The 27,156-nt window shown below is 44.8% G+C and overlaps 1 protein-coding gene across 1 annotated transcript; it reads right to left on the bottom strand.

Annotated features, from left to right (window-relative positions):
* Positions 1-1,207: 1,207 nt before the first annotated feature.
* Positions 1,208-19,149, bottom strand: LOC134403713 (uncharacterized). Its single transcript, XM_063134109.1, has 6 exons — positions 19,074-19,149; positions 10,809-11,003; positions 10,471-10,578; positions 4,595-4,870; positions 2,580-2,646; positions 1,208-2,394 (listed from the first exon to the last, which is right to left on the bottom strand). Exons 1-5 carry the CDS (start codon positions 19,147-19,149, stop codon positions 2,603-2,605), a joined length of 699 nt encoding a protein of 232 aa, XP_062990179.1. The 3' UTR covers positions 1,208-2,394; positions 2,580-2,602.
* Positions 19,150-27,156: the final 8,007 nt, after the last annotated feature.

Raw genomic sequence — 27,156 nt, 5'->3', positions numbered from 1 at the left:
CAGCCAACACTTTTCTCCTTTCTTACCACAAGAAAGGTAAGAAGGAGCTGAAACTGCATATGTGAAATCCCAATTTGACACATCAGAATAGAAGAGCCAAGGCTGTCCTTCATACATTAATGTATTCCACCAGAATTCCAGCAATTTATTTATATTTAATTTAAACTGAACTTTTCTACACAAAATGCACTCCAAGCATCACTGAATAAACAGTAAAATTAGGGTGACCATATGGAAAGGAGGACAGGGCTCCTGTATCTTTAACAGTTGGGTTGAAAAGGGAATTTCAGCAGGTGTCTTTTGTATATATGGGGAGCCTGATGAAATTTCCTCTTCATCACAACTGTTAAAACTGCAGAAGCCCTGCCCACTTTTGTATCTGGTCAAGAGGGCAAGGCTGCGGCAGCTTTAACTGTTGTGATTAAGAGGGAATTTCACTAGGTTCTGCTGAAATTCCCTTTTCTATGCAACTGCTAAAGATACAGGAGCCCTGTCCTCCTTTTCATATGGTCACCCTAGTAAAATTTTAAAAATGATAAAATTCCAAAACAAACACACACACACTAAGGCAGCATAAAAGAGTGAAAACAGCAGGGGAAGAATTCATACATCAAAAAGTTTTCAGAGATGAGTTCAATCACTGTTGCACCACCACTGCAAAGGCCCTGTCTCTGGTACCAGCCAACCATATTATCAATGGCCAAAGTGTGAGGCTTCAGAGCCCATCTTAAGCTTGGACAAGTTCATATGGGCAAATGCGGTCATTTAGTTCATAGAATCATAGAATAGCAGAGTTGGAAGGGGCCTACAAGGCCATCGAGTCCAACCCCCTGCTCAATGCAGGAATCCACCCTAAAGCATCCCTGACAGATGGTTGTCCAGCTGCCTCCTGAATGCCTCTAGTGTGGGAGAGCCCACAACCTCCCTAGGTAACTAATTCCATTGTCGTACTGCTCTAACAGTCAGGAAGTTTTCCCTGATGTCCAGCTGGAATCTGGCTTCCTTTAACTTGAGCCCATTATTCCGTGTCCTGCACTCTGGGAGGATCGAGAAGAGATCCTGGCCCTCCTCTGTGTGACAACCTTTTAAGTATTTGAAGAGTGTTCTCATGTCTCCCCTCCATCTTCTCTTCTCCAGGCTAAACATGCCCAGTTCTTTCAGTCTCTCTTCATAGGGCTTTGTTTCCAGACCCCTGATCATCCTGGTTGCCCTCCTCTGAACACGTTAACCTGTTCCTAGGCCATTAAGACCAGGGATGGAGAATTGCAACCCCAAAACATCTGTGTGTGTGTGTGTGTGTGTGTGTGTGTGTGTAATATGTTCCTCACCCCTGCTTTAGAGGTTAATACAAGCTGTTTATATTTATTTATCTATCTAGTTATTCATTTTTTATATCACCCAATAGCCAAAGCTTACAACAATTAAAGCCATAAAATATAAGACGATAAAATACAATCTATAAATGTTTAAAATTACAGTATGAAAGAATAAGAAGACTAACCAAATAGAACCTAGCCACGGTACAAAGATTTCAAATACGATACCAAATTTAAAATAGAAACTGAAAAAAATTAAAACTAAAATAAGTAGAAAGCAAAAAGGTCTTTATCTGGTGCTGAAAAGAGCAGAATGTTGGTGCAGGCGAGTCTCCCTGGGAAGCTGATTTGACAACCAGGGTGGTACGACAGAAAATGCCGTCTTCTTAGTAGCTACCCACCTCATTTCCTTTCATGGGGGATCCCAGAGAAGGACCTAAAGCTTTTTTTTTTCTGAGTGCTGCTGCTAGTTGGAGTATAGATGATGGGCAGAGATGATTCATTCTTAGGGCTTGTCCCCACAGGGCTTATGTTGTGTGATGAAGGTAGGCTACTCTCAGAAGTTTGCGGGTCCTTTACATGATGTCATCAATCTCCAGGGTCCCTCCCACAGTTCATGGCCTTTATCCTGCCATTGCAAAGCATGGGGGAAAGTCTTTACTTGCTGGGTGTGCTTCTGTAATGGTGCTACAAGAGCAGAGCCATCTAGTGGCTGTAAAATGAAACATATAGAACTTGCTGAGAAATAAAACAGCACGTGTAAAGAAGCCGAACTTAATCCTGCAAAGAATCTGGAAGCAGAAGCAGAAGTTCCAGTTAGGATGTGGGATTTTATCCCTCCATGGTAAAGTCCATATTCTCCCTATTAGCCAGGGAGCAGTGGAAGCCAGGTGTCTGCGTTGGCAGGAAAGAAAGGACAGACTGGTGGTGTGCAGCAGACTGAAAAAGAAGCAGAAAGAACCATGTTGCTCACTGCAAGAATGTTATGGTTCTGGCTGCCCCCTTGAAGGTTTCATGTGAGAGCGGTGAACATCTGTTGTGGCGTTTAATGTTGTACTTCCTTCCTCCTACGGTCAACCTGTATATTTGTAAATAAAACAAAAATATTACCAATTTGGCAGCAAACATCCAGTGACCTTGTTGCAAAGGAAATCAGAGACAGGTAGAGACCCCACCCTCGAAATCTCTCTGGGCATGCTGTAACAATATGCAATGCGGGTGAGAGCTTTTTTGGAATAAAAGGCAATTGTCATTGCTACTCACGATGGATTCTTTAGGATGATTGCTTAGAAAATGACGATCGTAGCCATGACAGCAATAGAGAAAGCAACTGCTCAGAGATAAAAAGAAGAAGAAAGGTAAGCCTTAAACCTGTTAGTAGATGAATGAGATACCTAGGGAGTTCCTTAGGGAGGCTGTGGGCTCTCCCACACTAGAGGCATTCAAGAGGCAGCTGGACAACCATCTGTTAGGGATGCTTAAGGGTGGATACCTGCATTGAGCAAGAGGTTGGAATCAATGGCCTTGTAGGCCCCTTCCAACTCTGCTATTCTATGATTCTATGAACCTTATTCCTGAAATATCAGTATTTGTACTGGCGGCCAATCCAGACAAGACTGCTCTATGATTAGGTGACACCTTCCCATCCAGCCCTGGCCTTCTCAGGGGTGGCCTCCCAATGATGGAATGATCTCCCTAAGGAGGCCCACCTAGTGCCTTTGTTGCTATCTTTTCGACGCCAGGTTAAAACTTTTCTCTTTTCCCAGGCATTTAGCAATATGTCACGAGCTTCATCGATCCTGGATCTGTTTTTATAGCTGTTTATAAAGTTGTTTATAATTGTTTTTAGATATATGTTTCTGTGTATGTGTTGTAAGTTTTTGTGGTTTAAAATTTTCTATATTGTTTTTAACTGTTTTCATCTTATGTAAGCCACTCAGAAAACTTCAGCAATGGGACAGTATAGAATTGTTAAGCAGGTGCATTCAATATGGGCCAAGCTTTATTTTTAATTACATGTAAGATGGCTGTCTAATTTCATCCTAATCGGGTTCTGAGCAAACGTTTAGCTACAGTTCCCCAGAAGTAAGAGCAGCTTATCTAGGCTGACCATACGAAAAGGAGGACAGGGCTCCTGTATCTTTAACAGTTGCATAGAAAAGGAAATTTCAGCAGGTGTTATTTGTATATATGGAGAACCTGGGGAAATTCGCTCTTCATCACAACAGTTAAAGTGCAGGAGCTATACCAGAGTGACCCGATTTAAAAGAGGGCAGGGCACCTGCAGCTTTAACTGTTGTGATGAAGAGGAAATTTCACTAGGTTCCCCATATATACAAATGACACCCGCTGAAATTCCCTTTTCAATACAACTGTTAAAGGTACAGGAGCCCTGTCCTCCTTTCCATATGATCACCCCAGCATAGAAGCTATGTAATTGGGGCTGCATCCTTTACACAGTTACCTGGAAGGGCGCCCCACTGAACAGTTAAAGCTGCAGGAGCCCTGCCCTCTTTTAAATCTGGTCACTCTAGTATAGCTCTTGCAGCTTTAACAGTTGTGATGAAGAGGTAATTTCACCGTGTTCTCCATATATACAAATGACACCTGCAGAAATTCCCGTTTCAATACAACTGTTAAAGATACAGGAGCCCGGTCCTCCTTTTCATATGGTCACCCTAGCTTATCCAAAACCTGCCTTGCTGCATTCTGATTTACCTGGCAAATCCTACGGAACCCTCCTCACCCCTGCCCTGGTATTCATGCACATATCTAGCGCTGCAGATTGGCTGAGAAGAAAAGGACTTGGCGGAGCTAACCGATGGCTATGGGTTGCATTTTGCATTCCTCACCAGTGCGCCTTTTTTTGCTGTTAAAATCAGACGCCCACGTCCTTTGGGATCATTTTTGTGTTTTAAGTACATAGAACGATTGCAGTCCTGTCTCATGGGTCAGTAGGTTTTTTGGTGGCTACTAAGCCTTATAGTTAAGCATGGACCTCCCATATTCAGATGCAGTAAAACTCCATTCTGGGTTTCAGCCAAAACTCTAAAGCAGCTACCTAAGGTGCTGAACCATATCCCCAAAATAGGTTCATTGTCTTGGAGAGCTCCTTTAGAGTTCTGTCTGGTTCTGGGTGAAACCCAGTATGGCTTCATCTCCTCTCCCACTTCCTGTGTTGGCTGGTAAATTTCTAGTCCTGTTTTCAGAATCTGATTCCAACTGATAGCCTGATCCTGACACTTACTGAACTAGGGATTTCCCCCAACTCACTTTACCTGCACTGAGATAATGTTTGGTTGTTCCTGTGTTGGGAGGCTGTGCAGGTGCTCTTGTGTTGAGAGGCTGTGTGGTTGCTCCTGTGTTATTTGTACACTGTAGGGTTAAGGCGGACCAAACGACTTTCTCATTGTCATTCTCACAGGTGCTGACTCCGTAGAGGGCGGGCCGTGTTCCGTTGTCGTCCAGGCATTTGTATTTCAATTCCTGCCCCACGTAATAGTCTGTCACTTCCATTGCGGCATGTTCGATGGGCTGTGGAGCTCTGCAGAAATCTAAAGCATGCAGGGGGAAAAGAGAGGAAGAAGGGGTGTATTGAAGGCAAGAACTTTGTTAATAATAATAATAATAATAATAATAATAATAATAATAACAACAACAACAACAACAGCCAGATATTTTACACAAGTCTTGGCCCACTGCTGTCTGCTTTTTGGGTAGTGCCTGGCTTTTTGGGCAAGGTATCCCAGGATACCTGAGAGAGCGCCTTCTCCCTTACCGTCCTGCCCGGTCACTGAGGTCATCCGAGGGCCTGCTCCTGGTGGTTCCACCTAGATCCATCCTCCGATTGGAATCCACCAGGGGAAGAGCCTTCAGCGTGGTGGCACCCCTCCTGTGGAATTCCCTGCCTCTGGAGGTCAGGCAGGCGCCATCCTTGTACTCCTTTCGGCGCCTCCTGAAAACATCTTTATTCCAAGAAGCCTTTCTTTAACATGCAGCCTTGGATTTCTGTTTTTGCTTCTTTTAAAATTTTGTTTTAACTGTTTTATTCCGTTTTTATTTTCATTAGAATGTAAGCCTATGCGGCAGGGTCTTGCTATTTACTGTTTTACTCTGTACAGCACCATGTACATTGATGGTGCTATATAAATTAATAATAATAATAATAATAATAATAATAATAATAATAATTTTACCTTGTACACCGCTCCAAAATTTTTCAACGGGGAGCAGTATATAAATATTCTAGATAAAGAAATAAATAAGATACTCTCAAAGGGACTGCCCCCTTCAGTGAGTTGACCTTCTCACCACCATTGTCACCAGCTCCAACCCCTCTTTCTCACCATTGCTACCACTTGACAGGTGTCTATACACCGCCATCTTGGAAGAGAGTCAGGTCAAAAGCCCGCAGCATCACTGCTGCGAGGCTAAAATGATAAAGTTAGACAGGGCAGGAGGGAGCGTGGGCTATTTGGCTGGAAAAGCCCCCCTGCCCCACATTTCCTGCGCTTTCCCATCCCAACAAAGGACAGACTCTCTCTCCAGATTCAATGAATGTTTGTTTTTTTGCAGTGCCCATGGATAACCCAGAGTAAATGAAGAAGTCACGGTAAGTTAGCAACTTTTTAATGGTGTAGTTTCAGGGGGAAAGCCCATGGTGGGTGCAAGTTGGTGGCTGCGTAGTATAAACTATGCAGAGCCACTGCACAGCTACCATGGGGTAAGCAGGGCGCATAGATAAACCTTGGTTGCTTGACATGCAGAGAGCTCGAGAGCAAGTTGTTGTTGTTTATTTGTTCAGTTGCTTCCGACTCTTTGTGACTTCATGGACCAGCCCACGCCAAAGCTTTCTGTCAGCCGTCGCCACCCCTAGCTCCCCCAAGGTCGAGCCTGTCACCTCCAGAATATTTATTTTTATTTATTTATTTATTACATTTTTATACCGCCCAATAGCTGAAATTCTCTGGGCAGTTCACAAAAATTAAAACCAACATAAAACAACCAACAGGTTAAAAACACAAATACAAAATACAGTTTAAAAAGCACAACCAGGATAAAACCACGCAGCAAAATTGATATAAGGTTAAAATACAGAGTTAAAACAGTATAATTTAAATTTAAGTTAAAATTAAGTGTTAAAATACTGAGAGAATAAAAAGGTCTTCAGCTGGCGACGAAAGGAGTACAGTGTAGGCGCCAGGCGGACCTCTCTGGGGAGCTCATTCCACAACCGGGTGCCACAGCGGAGAAAGCCCTCCTCCTAGTAGCCACCTGCCTCACTTCCTTTGGCAGGGGCTCACGGAGAAGGGCCCCTGTAGATGATCTTAAGGTCTGGGTAGGTACATATGGGAGGAGGCGTTCCTTCAAATAACCTGGCCCCAAACCGTTTAGGGCTTTAAATGTCAATACCAGCACTTTGAATCGGGCCCGGACCTGGACTGGCAGCCAATGAAGTTGTAAAAGGACTGGCGTAATATCATCCATCCATCTTGCCCTTGGTCGGCCCCTCTTCCTTTTGCCTTCCACTTTCCCTAGCATCAGCCTCTTCTCCAGGGTGTCCTGTCTTCTCATTATGTGGCCAAAGAACTTCAGTTTTGCCTTTAGTATCATTCCCTCAAGTGAGCAGTCTGGCTTTATTTCCTGGAGTATGGACTGGTTTGATCTTCTTGCAGTCCAAGGCACTCTCAGAATTTTCCTCCAACACCACAGTTCAAAAGCATCTCTCTTCCTTCGCTCAGCAAGTAGGGCATTATTATTATTATTATTATTATTGGGGGGAATCAAATACATTAACACAGGTCCAGTATAGTTCCAAAAGCCTGCTGAAATAAAAATGTTTTTGCCAGCCTCCGAAACCGTAGCAAAGAGGGAGCCAGCCTAGCCTCCCTGGGAAGGGAGTTCCAGAACCTTGGAGCAGCCACCGAGAAGGCCCTCTCCCACATACCCACCAGGTGTGCCTGGGATTTTGGTGGGACTGAGAGAAAGGCCTCCCCAGAAGTTCTCAGAGCACAGTCAGGCTCATGTCGGAGAATACGGTCTTTCAGATAACCTGGACCCGAGCCATGGCAGCTCCTGCTCCTCCTTCTTACTGCTACCTTTGTCTGGGCCAGAGCGAGAGGCAGGTAAACCAACAGGTTTCCATGGTGAAGAGGAGGAGCAACTTCAGGGGGCTCTTGGCAGCTGGCCTCTGCTGGGGCCTGGGCCCTCGGCTGGTGCCCAATCATGCCTACCCTTGACGACATCCATGGGCGATGTAGTCCCTCTTTTCCAGCAACATAAAGCGTCCACTTTAAGCTAAAGAAGGGGCCAGGCATTGAGGATGGGCAGTGGTGAACCAAGAAGAACTTGTAAAAAGACCACCCAGAAAGTGGAGTCAGCTCTGTAGTAGCCAAAAACCAGCACGGAGTGTTGTGGTGGTATCTTAAAAACACAACACATTTATTGCGGCATATGCTTTTGTAGGACTTCAACACATGTCTGAGGAAGTGGCTTTTCCAGCCCACAAAAGCGTACACCACAATGGATGTGTTAGTCTCTAAGATCTAACAGAAATGGGCTTCTGTCTTTGTCTGTTCTTGCTGTAAATGCAGGTCTGTGCATTTGTCTGTATATTCAGTACCTCTGTGTGCCCCCGCCTCCCCCTGGTGGTAATTGAATTGTGCTTTTAGCGCATTTGTTTTATTATTGCTTTAATCACGTTATCTTTTTAAAATGCCTCTTGGTAAAAAGGTGGGGTACAAATTCAATAAATACATAAGATGTATGTATTTATTGATTTTAAATACGTTATTTATACATAAGATGTATAAATACATACATCTGTCTGGAAACAAAGCCCTATGAAGAGAGACTGAAAGAACTGGGCATGTTTAGCCTGGAGAAGAGAAGATTGAGGGGAGACATGAGAGCACTCTTCAAATACTTAAAAGGTTGTCACACAGAGGAGGGCCAGGATCTCTTCTCGATCCTCCCAGAGTGCAGGACATGGAATAACGGGCTCAAGTTAAAGGAAGCCAGATTCCAGCTGGACATCAGGAAAAACTTCCTGACTGTTAGAGCAGTACGACAATGGAACCAGTTACCTAGGGAGGTTGTGGCCTCTCCCACACTAGACGCCTTCAAGAGGCAGCTGGACAACCATCTGTCAGGGATGCTTTAGGGTGGATTCCTGCATTGAGCAGGGGGTTGGACTCAATGGCCTTGTAGGCCCCTTCCAACTCTGCTATTCTATGAGAAAATACTCCAAACTAAACAAATTACCACTAGTAGGCTCATCTAATTTATACAGTTTTATAGATATAAAAAATTAAATTCTAATTTATAATTAGAACATAGCTTTCATTTTTAAGAAAACATATACATATTGAAACAGATTTTAAAATGTGGAATGTTTTGGTATAAAACACCAGCTTCAGTCACAAACCAGAGTATGCTACCTAATATCAATGTAAGGGATGAGATGAAACAAGCCACAATGTTTATTACGGAGGCTTGATTGGCTGTTCAATACAAGTGTTGGTTCTTAATCTGTCTTCCCTCACTGAGTTTTGGCCTATTCCTGATTGGTTCTGGCTCAGTTTATATGTGGTATTGCCAGGGCCGGTGCCAGACTATTTTGCACCCTAGGCAAGGTGAGCTACTTTCACTCACCTCCCCCCGCCCCCACCAAAAATGCCAACTTTGATTTTTAAGAACAGATGTTTCCTGGAAAAAATAAGAAGCACAAAACTTGAAACTGCTAAATTTATTTTAAAGTGCAAGAAATACGTCATGCCAATTATAGCAAACAAATTGGAAAGGAACGTCTATGAGTCTAAAATGCATTATTTAATAGGAATATCACCTCCAAATCATTCCCTCCAACTCACACGCGCGTGCGCACACGCACACTCAGCATCACTCACTTCAAACAAACACACGCATGAACACATGCATTCACTCAAAGACCCCATGCACCCCATGCACCCATACATTCTCTCTCTCTCTCTCTCTCCCTCTCTCTTCTGGGCGCGTTCCGGAAGTCCGAACGTGGAGCCGCCCCACCCCCACCCCAGCGTCCCTGGCTTCGCTTTGGCTGGGCGGGCGCGGGCGCCATCTCGCCCATCCAGGCCCAGCTGAATCCTCAGGCCAGCTCACAGCCAATGCGTGTGAGTGCTGCACTGCGCCCGGCGCCCCTCTTAGCTTGGCGCTCTAGGCAGCCGCTTAAGTGGCCTCTATGGTAGCACCGGCCCTGGGTATTGCAGCATACTCTTGTTTGTGATTGAAGCTGGCATTTTATACCAAAACGTTGCACATTTTAATATCTATTTATATATGTTTACAAATTTAAAAGCTATATAAAAAAATAATTTCTTTTCCAAACTTAAAACTTTTTAAATCTATTTTTGATATAAACTGGATGTGCTAACTACTAGTGGTTATTTGTTTTGTTTGGAGTGCTGTGTCATGTTTATTGCCTGCATATTGTTTGATTCATAAGTAACTCTGAGGTAATCTTTTTAAAACTGGGAATGGTTAACACTCAGGATTCCCTAGGATAAGCCGTGCTGGCTCAATATCTTTGAAACTAATGAATGGTTCAAACCTAGTTGCGGGCTCAGAGAAATTACATCACACCTCAGTTCCACAGAGAAGTGGGACCTGCAACGAAATGTTGCAGTGTGGAACATTCTTGATCAGGGTTCCAGTCACTCATGCCCTTTTCCAGAATACTCCATTCCATTCCTCCTCTCCTCCCTAGTTTTCCAATTCTGCCCCGCCCCAACAACAACAGCCAACCAGTATTCTGAGGCCGTTTCTACACCTGCCTTTTTTCCAGGGTCATCCCTGTGCATTAAAGTGACACATAGGGGATCCCCGGAGCAGGCAGGGACGACCCCTCCATTTTCCTGGGATAATCCTTAGGTGTAGAAAGGGCCTGAGTCTACTGAGTATGCGCAAATCACACTGTATTATTTTTTGGGGGGGGTTCTTCCTGTCCCCCTTAGTCCCCCCTCCCCCACAAAGTTTTTCTTCCCACTTCTGCAATCCATTCTGATTTCCAAAGCCTGCTCTTGTGCGTCGGTGGTGACATTTTGGCCACCTAAAGAGCCACAGTCTGAGATTAAGATTGCTTTGCATCTGTAGGACATTGATAAAAAGTACAATTTACCTTTCTTAACTGGGTGGGGCCAGGCTGTGGTTTTGGGGCTGGCGGAATCATCACCCCATTTTTCGGTTGGAAGCTGTTCTGAAGAGGGATGAGTCAATGTAGAATGAACTGTGCAGAAGCATAAGAAAAACAGGCAAAGTACTTTGTCTGAGCTCCTTCATATATGTAACACTAGATGCTTTAAAAGCCACCAAGTAGTAAAGTTAAAGGGCCATTTACAATAATGACACATAACCCACCCACCCCAAAGTTGAACATTTTCCACATCTATTAGGAGACGTCTAAAGACCACCAGAGCACAAAAAACCACACCATCTCCGAAAAATGCCATTTCTTACCTATGCAAGTTGGGGGACCATTTCGGTGGGGGATCCACATTGCACGACCAGATGTATTCCCACATGTAAGGCGGTTGGTTCTTCCTGGAATCCGATCGTAGCCTTCCTCACATTTGTAACGCACACGTGTGCCCAAGGCATACCACTCAGCAAAATATTCCGCAGAATCAATTGTAGGGGGAGCGGGGCATTTTCCTGCAAAGGAAAAGGAGGTGTGTAAGTATCAGCGCTGCCTGGTTTAAGCATCAGAAGCCCAAAGCGTCGTGCTGGATCAGACCAAAGGTCCAATGGAGCCCCCAGGCACAACTAGAAGCTTGTAAACATGCCTCCTTGTTGCTTGTCCTCCAGTATCTGGTATTTAGAAGGACACTGCCTCTGCCTATCTCATGTACAAATAACGAACTCATTTTTCAAGTAGGGAATCCATCTGTAGCCAAAACTGTACCACCCATGCACAAGACTGAACTATGAGCAGGCCCAAGGGAACCACCAAGACTTGCTGAAGTACAAAGAAACAACCCAAGGAGGACTGCTTAGTGGGCATGGAATGCTGGAAGAAGGGATGGAATGGAGTATCCAGAAAGGTGACATGGCTGGCTGGCTGGCTAGCTGGAATGCTGAACAGGAACGTTCCACGCTGCAACATTTTGTTGCAGGAACCACCAATCATGTCTAACCTTTGTGGACCTGTGGGCACTATTGGGAAACTGAGAAACTTCTGAGGGCACCACCATAACATGGCTCAAACAGAGGGTGTGGCTAGTCACGTAATGGTTGCCGAGGGGGGCTGGCTAGTCAAAAGAAAGCAATTCACCCAAGAAATTGAGTACAAGCAGAGGAAGGGTCTGAACTCCAATCCACATATTTGACCCCAAAGGAGTGCAACAAAATATTCATTTAGGTTGCAATCCTATGCATGCTTACCTTGGCACTTAGTGGGAATTACGTCTGAGTAGACCCTGAGAAGACTCTGCTCATCCTGTTCCTCCACCTCACCTTTCCCCAGTCCCAAAAGGAGAGAAAAAGTTTTCCCTGTTGCGACCCAAACTTCAGACACTCCTTTCCCCACCTTCTGCTCCAACCTCCCACCCCTGGGTAGGTGCTGTGTGTGAGAGAGGGAGGGGGGAGGGAAGGAAGGGGTTGTGAAGGAAGAGAAAAAGAGTAAGGCTAGGGACTCAGAGAGGTGAGAAACTCTGAGGTCAAGAGATGGGGGAGAGAAATAGCGAGGCTACAGGCTGCGAGTGGAGAGAGAGACTGGGTTCGGACGACACAGTGCGCAATGGTGGGTTAAATAGTCAACAGTGGACGCTACCGCAAGGTACCATTTGAATCGAGATTATGTATCTGTGGTCAACAACAAGTGGAAGACATAGCACACTATATGTTAACTTGCCCTCTGTATAGGGACCCAAGAGAGAGACTCTTGAAACCACTACTGACATATGGAGGCATGAATACCCAAGCAGCAACAGTTCTCTTCCTCCTCAGCGATACCAACAGTTATGTCACTCATAAAGTGGCCCTGTTTGCACTGGCAGCGAAAAAGATTAGGAAGAGAAAACTAGATAAAATTGCTATAACCTTAGGGTGACCATATTTGGGAAACCAAAAAAGAGGACACCTAGTGTGTGTGTGGGGAAGCAGCTTTCTGAGTCCTGCAGAAAGTACGTTATTCCCCCGCCACCTTAAAGAACCCGATTGGAGTGGAGGAGGGGAAAGGATTTCATTCTGCACCACCACCATCCACTCCAATTGGGGCCTTTTCTATAATGTCCACGAATGACCCACTTTCCCCTTTAAGACCTCAATTGGAGCTCGGGGTGGGGGAATGATGTGCCTCAAGAAAGCATGTCATTCCCTCCTGCCATGCTAATGGCAGCCTTAAAGGGGAAGGTGTGTCATTCCAGGACATTATTGAAAAGTATAGAAAATCCCCCCTGACACCATGGAAAGAACAAAAACCAGGACAAATCCGGGGAAATCCTGACAGTTGGTCACCCTGTATAAACTGCCACGGAGACTCAGAGTGCTGAGCGAAATGAGAGCTTTAGTCACAGTAAATTTAACGGTGTCTGTATGGCTCCCTTGGTTATTTTAAACTGTTGTGTACTTTTATATTTGTATGCTTTTTTATGGATGTATTTGTCATGGCCTTCGGCTAGCACAATAAACAGATGATGATGATGAATAGTCAACAGTGGATTATTATGTCGTCTGCCAATCCTTTTTTAATGCCACAGTGGGTTATTCGGCTGAAATAACCAATGCAAATAACCAACGCCGTGCGGAGTAATTTGAACAACCGTTGGTTATCATGTCGTGTGTCGGGCACCATGGACCATCTCATTGCACACAGTTGCTTATTTTCAGAGACTACAGAGTCCCCTGGCAAGAGCGACCAAAGCGGCGACTGCCGCTCTAGTTCAGCCGACAGAACTCAAAATGGCTGATGGGATACCATAGGGAGGACTGAGGCAGTGAGGGAGGGCCGGGGATGTGTTAATTAGGGTGACCATATTTGGGAAACCAAAAAAGAGGACACCTTGTGTGTGTGTGGGGAAGCAGCTTTCTGAGTCCTGCAGAAAGTACGTTATTCCCCCGCCACCTTAAAGAACCCGATTGAAGTGGAGGAGGGGAAAGGATTTCATTCTGCATCACCACCATCCACTCCAATTGGGGCCTTTTCTATAATGTCCACGAATGACACACTTTCCCCTTTAAGACCTCAATTGGAGCTTGGGGTGGGGAAATGATGTGCCTCAAGAAAGCATGTCATTCCCTCCTGCCATGCTAATGGCAGCCTTAAAGGGGAAGGTGTGTCATTCCAGGACATTATTGAAAATGATAGAAAATCCCCCCTGACACCATGGAAAGAACAAAAACCAGGACAAATCCGGGGAAATCCTGACAGTTGGTCACCCTATGTTAATCAAACACACTATCGATTAATAGTCAACTCGACGCCACGCCACGGTGGATTATAATAACGTCATGTGGGGAGTACCCCTTCGATAATCAACCGTGGAGTTAACTATTAACTAGGGTGACCATATGGAAAGGAAGACAGGGCTCCTGTACCTTTAACAGTTGCATAGAAAAGGGAATTTCAGCAGGTGTCATTTGTATATATGGAAAACCTGGTGAAATTTCCTCTTCATCACAACAGTTAAAGCTGCAGGAGCTATACTGCAGCTATACTGTGACCAGATTTAAAAGAGGGCAGGGTACCTGCAGCTTTAACTGTCGTGATGAAGAGGAAATTTCACCAGGTTCTCCATATATACAAATGACACCTGCTGAAATTCCTTTTTCAATACAACTGTTAAAGATACAGGAGCCCTGTCTTCCATTTTATATGGTCACCCTATATTAACCCACCATTGACTATTGTGTTGTCCGAATACAGCCACTGTGAGAGAGAGAGAGCAAAAGGGAACGTCTGTGTGGGCCGAAGAAGATTGGGTAGGCCCTGGAAGCAACCCTTTCCTTTGCTTCCTGTCCGTAGTACAGATGATTAGTGGCAGGAGGGAGCAATTTTAAACCTAAGAATTTTAAGATGTTGTGATTGTTATTTTAATCTTGTATTGGTTTTATATGTTCTTTTAACCACTTTTATGTATTATATTGTATTTAAACAAATTGGGTGTCTTTTTTTGTTGTGCAAAAAAAAAAAGACCAGAAGGAACGGGAGAGGCACGGGAGATGGACGGCGTCATCACAATAAAAAAAGACATCCAATTTGTTTAAAAATGAAACGTGCCGCCATTTCCTGCTGTGTGCAGGAGAAGCAGCATGATAAAAACGCCCACTGAATGGCCCACGTGGTCATTGCTGCTTCCTCTTTCTTCCCTGTGTGAAGGAAGAGGAAGCTGCTCATCCCTATTGTGGGACAGCAGCGGGAGGCTAAAGCGACGGGAGGGAAACACGATTTCCCCTCTGTCTGATGATGCTACAAGTCTCTCACATGTCCCACCATGTCTCTCTCTATGGGCTCATCTACACCTAAGGGTGTAGCAGGAGGGAGGGGGAAGGATCACAGACTTACCTGCTCCTGCAATCCTTCCCCAGCTTCTGTATGCTCGCACAACGTCCCGGAAAGGAAGAGGGACGTTGTGGGCACCTTTTTTTTATATATAAGAGAAGTGGAGCTGGTCCAGAAAATCCAGAAAAAAAGCAAGAAACCCCCCTGCCAAACTCCCGTCCCAACCCCCCCTCGCCATCCCAGGGATGGCAAAATTACTCCCCCACCCACCCCTGAAGGGCATGGAGCCCCCCAGAACAGCTCTGCGCCCATTTTGAAAGCTGCATTTACTTGCGAGGAGGCAGGAAGAAGTCGGGACGGGTGCCCACCCCCTGTGGGGCTCAGGATCTTCCCGAGACCACGGGAAAAACAGGATAACTGAGGTCTCAGTTATCCCGGGGAAAATCTCTGCCCAACCCTGGTTGCCCCCGGGATCCCCTGTGCGTCATATGGACGCACAGGTACGCTCCTGAGCTGATCCTGGGATAAGTGGCTGGTGTAGACCTGCCCCAGGTCTTTCCCTCCATGTCTCTTACAGATTGTGCACAGTACTGGGCTTCAAGTCGGCAAAACCAAGGAATGCTAAACCTCTTCTGGGGGTGGGCGAGGGCGCTGGCCCACTAGCACAGTCAACAAGCAGGGCACAAGAATTGAAAACATTAACTGCCTTTCATAGATTGTCTTGAAATCGGTGAAGTTTCTTCTCACGATTGTGGCATGTGTCTCTGAGTAATTCAATTCAATTGCCCTTTGCCATGGCAGTTTCAGGGCTTGGGGTGGGTGGGGGGAGATTGATCTATTCAAAGCCTGCAAGTTTCAAGAACAGAGAAAAAGAGATTCCATCTCCTGGCAACTTCAAAGAACCCTTTCAACTCTTCACAGAAACCTGCCTGACTATAAGAGAAAGTGAACTGCTTGTGGAGCGTTTTGCGTTGAGTAACCATCCTTTCTTTTCACTATCTGTGGCTGAGGTGTGTGGTTAATTCTTTCAGTTCAGCAATCCTGCGGAAGCCACAGCCTGCTGCTTAGCCTGGAGAAGGGGGGAGAAACACCCTAAACCCAGCAGAGGCTGGTGGTTCCAATGTCAGTGGGGTGGTGAATCCGCTCTGGGTTTCTGCCAGAACTCTCCAGGAGCAATCCAAAGTGCTTCCGCACCTTCTGACTGGTTCTGACGGAAACTCGGAGTGGAACCTCTGCTTCACTGACACCAGAGCCCCCAGCCTCCATTGCTTAAACCAGCCTACTCCAACCTGGTGCAGTCCAGATGCATTGGGCTATTTATTTATTTATTTACAATATTTATATACCGCTCCCCATTGAAAATTTCGGAGCGGTGTACAAGATAAAATAAAAACAGTATAAAACACTTTAAAATAGATTTTAAAAGAAGCAAAATGTACAGTGAACCATGGCTGGTTGTTAAGGAAAGGCTTCCTAGAATAATTACGTTTTCAGGAGGCGTCAAAAGGAATACAATGTTGGCACCTGCCTGACCTCCAGAGGCAGGGAATTCCATAGGAGGGGGCCCACCATGCTTAAGGCTCTTCCCCTGGTGGACTCCAATCGGAGGGTGGGTCTATGTGGAACCACCAGGATGACCTCAGTGATGGGGCAGGTTGGTAGGGGAGAAGACGCTCTCTCAGGTATCCTGGTCCCAAGGTGTTTAGGGCTTTGTACACAAGTACAAGAACCTTAAACCTGGCCTGGTAGCAAATAGGCAGCCAGTGTCATGGAGTTACATGCTGGAAAGGGGCAGCTCCAGACAACATGGTTGGCTGGGGCATGCTGGGAGTTGTAGTCCAGGAGAGTAAAAAATAGCCAAAGGCAAGGGTGGAACCAAGTAATCTTCTACAATAATACTAGCAGCTTCTGCAGACAACTGCACTAACGTTATAAAGCCCTGAGGAAGAACGCAACCGCGTTCGAAACGTGTAGGCACCTGGCACTTTAATAAAACTTTTACTAATAATATTATTGTAGAAGATTACTTGGTTCCACCCTTGCCTTTGGCTATTTTTTACTCCCCTACGGGGTTTTCCTTGCTTTCGCACTGGGAGTTGTAGTCCAACACATCTGGAAGGTACCAGGTTGGGGAAGGCTGAGACAATCCATTCAAATTATACATATGTACAATGCAAATGCACACGATTGCTATGGCTCCTGGACAGCTAATAGTTCAGGGCAGTCAGGTGCCATTTTATCAATGGTGCTAATGCTTACAAGGTGGGTTTTTTTGGTGCCAGCATGGCAGCAGGGAGGTATGATGTGGAAGTGTATCCCCTAAACAGTATTTTTCAGTACACATACAATCATAGAATAGTAGAGTTGGAAGGGGCCTATAAGGCCATCGAGTCCAACCCCCTGCTCAATAAATAAAAACGTTATCAGATGATAGCACTCTGGATGATCACGCTTTCAAGTTGCGTGGGTGGATTTATCTAGTGCAGTGGACTTCAACTGAGACCCACCTCGGACCCAACCTGCGACGTGGGATCCACTTTCACAATTGCCGAACATGGCGGCAACAGCTTTGCCGTGACCCATCTGGACTGATCTGGCAACCGACTTTTGGGTCGCGACCACCGGTTGAAGACCACTGATCAAAGATTGATTTAACAGAATTTAGTCTGTCAGTTGCCTTTCTAAACCATTCTCTGTTTCATACTTAGCCTGCATGGAATTTGATTTGATTTGATCTTACGTATGTGTTCTGTTGAAGATTTCTATCTAAATGTGTTTGGCCTATCGCGTTGCAATTTTTAGGTTTTATACATTCGGCTTTCATTTTTTAAACATTGATATATTCCTCATATTTGATAACTTTTGTATTCAGGTGTATTAAAGAATACTGTTTGGCGGTATATATTTCTCTTAACTTTGGGTTTTCGGGATGATACATTTTGTTACGGATTATTTTTGCTTTGCTGTTTGTTGGGCTTTCTACAAAAGTCTATAATATAATCCCCCGTATCTATTTTTGCTTTCATCACAGAACTGAGATCTGAGTTCTACACAAAAGGCTCTTCTTTTCCTGCTTTTCCATTACATATTGTCTACGTGGCGCTATGCTATAGTAGAATGCAATTACACAAGAAAATATGTTTTCTTTCACTTTCAGAAATACTAATACTAATAATTAATCAATTCTCCCCGCTCTAAAACAAATCTGGGAAAGTACTCTTATGAAACAGAAGTAAACTGGAGGGTCACGTTGTTGTCTAAAGAACCCGTTAAAAAAACCAACCACGACTAAGGAATGTTGAGCGCATAATAAATGCCTCGTGTAGAAAAGCTCATGTTTTCTTGGGGATTGGCTGAGGAGGAGGAAGTGCCATAAAACAGATATATTGAGGTGGGGAGGATGTATATTAAAAGTTTTGACTTCTGTGATGTTAGCCCTCCTTAGCCCAAGGTTGAGGTGTCCTGAAGAACAGCAGAGAGGCTCTATTGGCTCCGAGAGGGTCTTATCAGAAAAGGAGTTAATCACAATATATTTAGCACTGCAGATGGACAACAGCACCTCAAAAGAGGCACCCCCTGTTTCCCTCCTGACCGGCTGGAACCCCTCTTCTGAAAGGATGCCATCTAAAACACACACTCATGCAGGCACGCACCTTCTACCAACAAAGCAACAATGCTCTTTGCCTCAGAACCAATGTTTTTACTCCTGTGCAAATGCTCAGAAGCCTCCGAGATTCCAGTGCCCTGCCAGGCAGTGTGGGAGGAGCAGCAGAGGTGATCTTCGCTTCCCCATCCACCTTTCCTAGATCCATCTTGATTTCTGCTAGACGGGCTTTTCAAACCATCTAGCAAGGATGCTTCGGGGCAGGGAGTGGAGGAGGCTCAGGATATCTTGTATCCGGACTTCTCCATTCTCCTCCCCTCCCTGCTCACCAGAACATTCTGTGTTCTCCTCCTCTGAGGTTGCCTTTCCAACCTCGGAGAGCAGCCAGAACCAGTTATGAGGGGTTGGAGGAAGGACATCAGATCTCTGACTCCCCCTTCGAAGGATGGAGCACTGTCTGAGCAACCCTATGGTCCCTCGGACACTCTTTCAGGGACCATAGGATTGCTATCGTAATAAGTTCCTCGTGTATTTATTTATTTATTTATTACATTTCTATACCGCCCAATAGCCGGAGCTCAATAAACTCAAAGCGTTACGACTAACCAACAAAAGACTTTTTTAGTTGGGTGGCAGCCCCTATCTCTTGCCTATATATTGCCGAATGACATCTCCTTACCTTTTCCAGCTCCTTCCATGGACTGGAACACTCCCCATAAGAGAAGCAACCCACATTCAGCGTATAAATTGTTCATGTCGTCTTGATCCCCAAACTGACTTCGAAGAAGTCCGGGCGTTTTCACAGAATAGATGTGACCCAGATGACTTGTCTACTGCAGTAGCAGCTGAAAGCTGATAAGTCTTGTCTCTAGCTTGATCAGCACGTCTTTCGAACGTGACAACTTCCCCCGCCCCTATTCCATCCACTACTGCCCTTTGACAGTTCTGTGAGCAATCGAAACTTCTCCTCAGGTGTGAGGCCGACTCATCCAGGAAGTCATTTTATTTGACGAAGTGTTATATAGCTCAACTATATAAGAGGAAGTGGTTTTCACATCTGGTTCATGCACTGTAAGTGAGTTTGGCCTCCTCAGTGGACAGTTGGAGGAGCTATCGGCTCACTCCAGACAAGCTGTCCGCACAGCAATGATTCCCATACAGTGTGTCAAAGAACATCAGAATTCCTACAGGGAGGGGATGAAGTATACAAAGGAAACATAAAATTAAGCCGCTATATTGGACTCATCCAACGCTATGAGTTTCCTAGAGTGCGGAGGGTTCTATGCAGCATAGATCCCTCCTTCACACAGTGCATAGTTAAACTATGGAATTTGCTGCCCCAAGGCATAGTGATGGCTACCAATTTAGATGGCTTGAAAAAGGGATCGGACAAATTCCTCCTGATGGCTATGTGCTACCTCCAGTATCAGAGGAAGTAACCCTGTATATACCAGTTGCTGGGGAACATGGGTAGGAAGGTGCTGATGCACCATGTCCTGCTTGTGGCTCCCTGATCCGACAGCTGGTTGGCCACTGTATGAACAGAATGCTGAACTAGATAAACCCTTGGTCTGATCCAAAGGAAGTGAGGCAGGTGGCTACTAGGAGGAGGGCTTTCTCCGCTGTGGCACCCGGCTGTGGAATGAGCTCCCCAGAGAGGTCCGCCTGGCGCCTACACTGTACACCTTTTGTCGCCAGTTGAAGACCTTTTTACTCTCTCAGTATTTTAACACTTAATTTTAATTTAAATTTTACTGTTCTAATTCTGTATTTGAATCTTATATCAATTTCTGCTGCGTGGCTTTAACCTGCTCTGTGAAATTCTTTTGTCATTTGCCAACAGAGTGGTGGTGGTGGAACACCTTTTCTGAATAATTCCAGAACTGCTTTCATTTTTAGGTTAAATATTTCCCAAACACCTGAGAGCAGAGGAGCTAACCTTAATCATTCTAATCCTAATTACTCAGATCAGAAGCATACTTCATTCTTCCACTCCAAAACGTTTACTTTCAGAATGTGTCAGAGTAAGAGGACCCACTCACTGTGTTCCTGCACATTGCTCTCCTGAGCATGACTGAAGTAGAAGGAGGCAGCCTCAGGGCACCGAGTTATGGAGGGATGCAATGGGCACTCTGAGGAAATATAGGCTGTTTCCATATGAGGCATTTATTGTGCGCTTGTGCTTGGTCACTCATGGAAGTTTGTGGGTCCTATACATGTCCTTCTCCTCCTCCGGGACACCTCCTGCACATTGCAGCCTTTGTTGGGTTGTCCGCCCACCGCCGTCCCCCACATGGAGAAGAAAGTCCAGCATTTCCCCTCCTCCTGCTGTGAACCGCGGTCAATCTATGGGTACTGATGAAACATCGCACAGTGCCATCTAGTGGCTTTACAATGAAACATACAGTACTTGCATAGAAAAAGGGGTGAAGGAAAAAAACACCTGGAAGGAGCTGACGTAGTCCTGCAAGGAATCTGGAAGCAGAAGCCCCAGTAAATTTGTGGAATTTTAGTTTCATGTGGAAAAAAAAACATGTTCCACAGTTGCTCTGTATTGGTTTGATGAGAACTTATGAAATTCCACAAATTTCTTTATAAATAGGAAAGTTGTTGTTGTTTAAATTGAATAGGAGAGAAATGAAGGAGCTAGCGGAAGAACTCTCAGAACCTTTGTCTATTATCTTTGCAAAATCATGGAAGACGGGTGAGGTGCCGGACGATTGGAGGAGGGCTAACGTTGTCCCTATCTTCAAAAAGGGCAAAAAAGAGGAACCTGGGAACTACAGACCAGTCAGTCTGACATCCATCCCTGGGAAAATTCTGGAGCAGATTATAAAGAAGTCAATCTGTAAACACCTTGAAGTCAATGCGGTGATTACTAGAAGCCAACATGGATTTGTCAGGAACAAATCCTGTCAGCCTAATTTGATCTCATTTTTTGATAGGGTAACCTCCCTTGTGGACAGGGGGAATGCTGTGGACGTCATATATACCTTGACTCCAGCAAAGCTTTTGACAAAGTACCACATGACATTCTGATTAACAAACTAGCTAAAAGTGGGCTAGATGGAACAACTATTAGGTGGATTCACAGTTGGCTACAGAATTGGACTCAAAGAGTACTTATAAATGGAACCTTCTCAAACTGGGGAGAGGCAACGAGTGGGGTACTGCAGGGCTCAGTCCTGGGTCCAGTGCTCTTCAACATTTTTATTAATGATTTGGACGAGGAGGTGCAGGGAACGCTGATCAAATTTGCAGATGACACAAAATTGGGTGGGATAGCTAATAGCCTGGAAGACAGAAACAAACTTCAAAGTGATCTTGATAGGCTGGAGTGCTGGGCTGAAAACAACAGAATGATATTTAATAGGGATAAATGCCAAGTTCTACATCTAGGAAATAGAAACAAAATGCACAGTTATAAGATGGGGGATAGTTGGCTCAGCAATACTACAAATGAGAAGAATCTTGGAATTGTAGATCACAAGCTGAATATGAGCCAACAGTGCGATATGGCTGCAAGATAGGCAAATGCTATTTTGAGCTGCATTAATAGAAGTATAGCTTCCAAATCATGTGAGGTACTGGTTCCTCTCTATTCGGCCCTGGTTAGGCCTCATCTAGAGAATTGCATCCAGTTCTGGGCTCCACAATTCAAGAAGGACGCAGACAAGCTGGAGCATGTTCAGAGGAGGGCAACCAGGATGATCAGGGGTCTGGAAACAAAGCCCTATGAAGAGATACTGAAAGAACTGGGCATGTTTAGCTTGGAGAAGAGAAGATGGAGTGGAGACAGGATAGCACTCTTCAAATACTTAAAAGGTTGTCACACAGAGGAGGGCCAGGATCTCTTCTCAATCTTCCCAGAGTGCAGGACACGGAACAACGGGATCAAGTTACAGGAAGCCAGATTCCGTCTGGACATCAGGAAAAACTTCCTGACTGTTAGAGCAGTACAACAATGGAATCAATTCCCTAGGGAGGTTGTGGCCTCTCCTGCACTAGAGGTATTCAAGAGGCAGCTGGACAACCATCTATCAGGGATGCTTTAGGGTGGATTCCTGCATTGAGCAGGGGGTTGAACTTCATGGCCTTGTAGGTCCCTTCCAACTCTGCTATTCTATGATTCTATGAAAGCTTAACTGATAGATTCATCCATTCAGGCAGAGGGATTTGAGTCATGGGCCTTTCTTTTCTGGGAACAGCTGTACCTATTGGATTTGATCAGTGCACAGGGTTGAGAATTTAATTCAGCCTGTTTTGGATAAAAAAAGTCTTTTTTTAAAGAAAAAGAATGTGGGAGAAAGCACAACTTACAGATTCATCCAGCCCTATTCCATACTGGAACATTTTGTTGCAGTTCCGACTCGTTCTAGCTTTAATTTAGACTTTGCTGGTGGCATCACCTAATTGCTTGTTAATCGTTGGTGGGTTTTCCCCAGAGAATTGAAAGTGTTGAGCTGTAGATTGTGGTGTGTGCACACTCATTTCTGTGTCCCTGCGGTCAAGAGTGTTTTGCAGGTTTTTGTATGACTTCAAAAACTTGCAAAACCTGTTTAACCAGGGTGGGATAAAAAAATATGAATGGAGCAACCACAGGCTAAAACAGCTCTCGGTCATCTCCAACTCTTGATAGCCACTTAAAAAAAAAGTAAGGAAGAAAGTTACAAAACATTCCCAATAATTAGTTCTAATTAATCGAAAGCAAAGAAAACAAATAATAACAGACAGCATTCGGTTCATGGTTAAACATCAGCTGTGTTGTATTAACTAGTATTGCTCTCAAGAAAATATATCTTACAGTTCAGGAGGAGGGTAAAGAATGCAACAAGGAGATCTGGGTTCAAATCACTGCTTAGACACCAAACTCAGTTGCGTTCCCTTGATCAATAAACCAATAAAGTCCAATCAATGGATACCACAAGCATTTTCCAGGTAGTTCTGTATAGTGCCATCCTCTACTTCTGAGTAAAGTAATTCCATTGAGTCCAATGAGGCTAGGGTTGCCATATTCTGAATCCACAAAACCGGGACAATTTGTGGTGTGTGTGTAGGATTTTTTTTAAAAAAACTGAGCCATATGTAAAGATCTAGCTATCTAAGCTTTAGTTATCTAACACTGCAATCCTATGTGTGTCTACTCATAAACAAATCCTATTAAGTTAAATAAGGCTTATTCCCTGGTAAGTATGCACAGGATTGCAGCCTAAAGTACTTAAGCACCTGCAAATAAATAATAGGCAAAGAACAGTTTAAGCAAACAGACAGAAAAAATGACATTAAATTACATTTCTCCACTAGTTCTCAAAAGCTAGAGGAGACTTCAATATGGAGATTTACACTCATAGAATCATAGAATAGCAGAGGTGGAAGGGGTCTACAAGGCCATCAAGTCCAACCCCCTGCTCAATGCAGGAATCCACCCTAAAGCATCCCTGATAGATGGTTGTCCAGCTGCCTCTTGAAGACCTCTAGTGTGGGAGAGCCCACAACCTCCCTAGGTAACTGATTCCATTGTCGTACTGCTCTAACAGTCAGGAAGTTTTTCCTGATGTCCAGCTGGAATCTGGCTTCCTTTAACTTGAGCCCGTAATTCCGTGTCCTGCACTCTGGGAGGATCGAGAAGAGATCCTGGCCCTCCTCTGTGTGACAACCTTTTAAGTATTTGAAGAGTGCTCTCATGTCTCCCCTCAATCTTCTCTTCTCCAGGCTAAACATGCCCAGTTCTTTCAGTCTCTCTTCATAGGGCTTTGTTTCCAGACCCCTGATCATCCTGGTTGCCTTCCTCTGAACACGCTCCAGCTTGTCTGCGTCCTTCTTGAATTGTGGAGCCCAGAACTGGATGCAATACTCTAGATGAGGCCTAACCATGGCCAAATAGAGAGGAACCAGTACTCCACGTGATTTGGAAGCTATACTTCTATTAACGCAGCCCAAAATAGCATTTGCCTTTCTTGCAGCCATATCACACTGTTGGCTCATATTCAGCTTGCAATCTATAACAATTCCAAGATCCTTCTCGTTTGTAGTATTGCTGAGCCAAGTATCCCCTATCTTGTAACTGTGCCTTTGGTTTCTATTTTCTAAATGTAGAACTTAGCATTTATCCCTATTAAATTTCATCCTGTTGTTTTCAGCCCAGCTACCTTATAAAGCTTCATCCCACGTACCCATTTCCCTCGAATTATCCCCATAGCGTAAAGCTGTTGTTGTTAGCTAAATCACACCCCGGATGGCAGCGCTCCTAAGATCCTTTGCATACCAGGAAAAGGGTTAAAGGGGGGGGGGAATGTAAAATATTATTTAAAAATCAATGGATGACCCAATCTGATTCATATTTGGTATGCTGAAATCCCTCCTTAATATCTATTACTGTGCCAATTTTGGTGTCTTTATCTTTTAAACTTACGCAGATATAAGCATTTATTTAATTTGCAGTTTAAAAATATCAAATCCTCCTCCTGTTCCCTCCAGTGGCCGCTCAGAGAACAACCAAAATACCTCTGTTCCTTTTGGCTAAGAAGCACAGTTAAAGCAGGATGCATGGGAGTACTTCACAGCAAAAACATATTATAAGCTGGAAAACTTCGGAGTCCTTTGCATGCAATTTGCAGTGATTGCACAGTGTAACGCTGGTGTGGTGAAGCTAATAGACAGCGTTCTGTCCATTTATTTATGTCATGATGGATCATGGGCACATTAGCTGGATCAAATTGGATTTGGAACTTTTAATTTTTTTACCAACTATATTGTAGGAGCAGGGGTGAATTAAACTCTGGTTTCCTTTTAATAACGGTCTGGAGATCAAGAGATAGTCTTGGTAAGGTACATCTTATCTTTTACCCTCTCCGGAACAAATTCTGCCCTCCCCCTGTTAGATGCAGTTAAAGGAAGCATGGGGATAATGATTTAAGGGTTCCTATTTAACCAGAGCCTGAAACCAACTGGAATTTTATGCATTGTACTGAATGGGCCTAAAGTCAGCATCAATGTTGCCCTTAACCATAGTGAAGGGGGATATGGTGCATTTACCGTCTAGTTGGGAGTGATCTTGAATTCCTGATTCTGGATCCAGTTCATGACTAAATAGAATCCAGTGTTACATCTTTTGCACCATCCCTAGGGAAGCTTTCCATCTCTAACAGTAGCAAAAGAATCTCTGCTTTATTACCCACACAGAGAAAGTCAGTTTTGAGCATAACAAGGAAGTTGGCATGACATGTTCTTCCCTTCTAAGTCTACTATCACTATGATAAGATATTTTGATTAGGGCAGAGTCCGTTTCACATGCAATCTGATTTTGTGGTAGGCAGAAGTAATGTCGTTAGCGCTTCTGTTACTACTGATTGCAAACTGCGTAACGGAAATATGCTATGAAGGGTCCACCTTGCAAACTGAAGGTTCGCTGTGACCTTTTACCATTGTACTTTGAGGAACCAATGACCTAGGGAGGTTGTGGGCTCTCCCACACTAGAGGCCTTCAAGAGGCAGCTGGACAACCATCTGTCAGGGATGCTTTAGGGTGGATTCCTGCATTGGGCAGGGGGTTGGACTCGATGGCCTTGTAGGCCCCTTCCAATTCTGCTATTCTATGATTCTAGGATTCTATGACAAAACCGCTTGTCTTCGTAGCACATCTGCTGCTGTTGTTAGCACTGTTCTAGTCGAGGTGTCTGGTGTCACCATCTGCCTGATTTTGTGAGCGGTGCTGCAGCCTGTTGACATGGACAACGTTCTTGCAGCAATGCAACCAAACATGCACCCTCCTGATCTTTGCTTCTCCTTGGTTAATAAAAGCTAGCTAAGGGGGTTTGACTGGATGGGTCCGGGGAGTCGTAAATGCATCACTGTGAGAAGGGTTGGTTCCTGCTGTCCTTGAGGCAGGAGTGAGATCACTCCTGAAGAAACTCAATCTGGATCCAACGATAGTTAACAATTACCATCCAGTCACACATACTCCTTTTCTAGGGAAAGTTCTTGAGAAGGTTGTGGAGGAGCAACTGCAGGTACTCTTGGAGGATACTGATTATCTAGACCCATTCCAGTCTGGCTTTCAATCTGGTTACGGGACCGAATCAGCCGTGTTCACCTTGATAAATGACCTTTACCAACAGAGGGACAGGAGGAGTGTAACCCTGTTAATCCTGCTCGATCTCTCATCAGCTTTTGATCCCATCAACCATGGTATCCTCTTTAATCGATTCCATGGTATGGGCATTGGAGATGCTGTCAGTGGCTCTGGTTTTACCTGTGGGGCCGATTTCAGAGAATAACATTGGGTGACCACTCCTCGCCACCTTGGCAATTGAGCTATGGGTTCCACAAGGTACCATCTTGTCCCCAGAGTTGTTCAACATCTGTAAGAAGTCACTGGGAGCGGTCATTAGGGGATTTCAAGCAAAGTGCCATCAATATGCCGATGACACACAGTTCTATCTCCCTGTGATATCTGAATCAGTTGAGGCTGTTCAAGTCTTGGATCAGTGCCTAGACTCAGTCATGGGCTGGACGAAGTCCAATAAACTGAAGCTGAATATTGGCAAGATGGAAGCCCAGGGGGTGAGCGCTTTCCAAGTCTGGGCAATAGGCTCGTTACCTGTTTTGGATGGGCTTGCACCCCCTCTCAAAGATCAGGTCCATAGTTTGGGCGTTCTCCTAGATCTATCACTGTCACCAGAGGCCCAGGTGGCCATTGTGGCTCAGAGTACCAGCTACAGTCCCTCCTGGACAGGGATAGCTTGGCCATAGAGGTATAGGCA

Source organism: Elgaria multicarinata, chromosome 9 (genome assembly GCF_023053635.1).
Source record: "Elgaria multicarinata webbii isolate HBS135686 ecotype San Diego chromosome 9, rElgMul1.1.pri, whole genome shotgun sequence".
NCBI classification, from domain to species: Eukaryota; Metazoa; Chordata; class Lepidosauria; order Squamata; family Anguidae; genus Elgaria; species Elgaria multicarinata.
The sequence above is the reverse complement of the archived record's forward strand: the minus strand, read 5'-3'. Positions and strand labels throughout refer to the sequence as shown.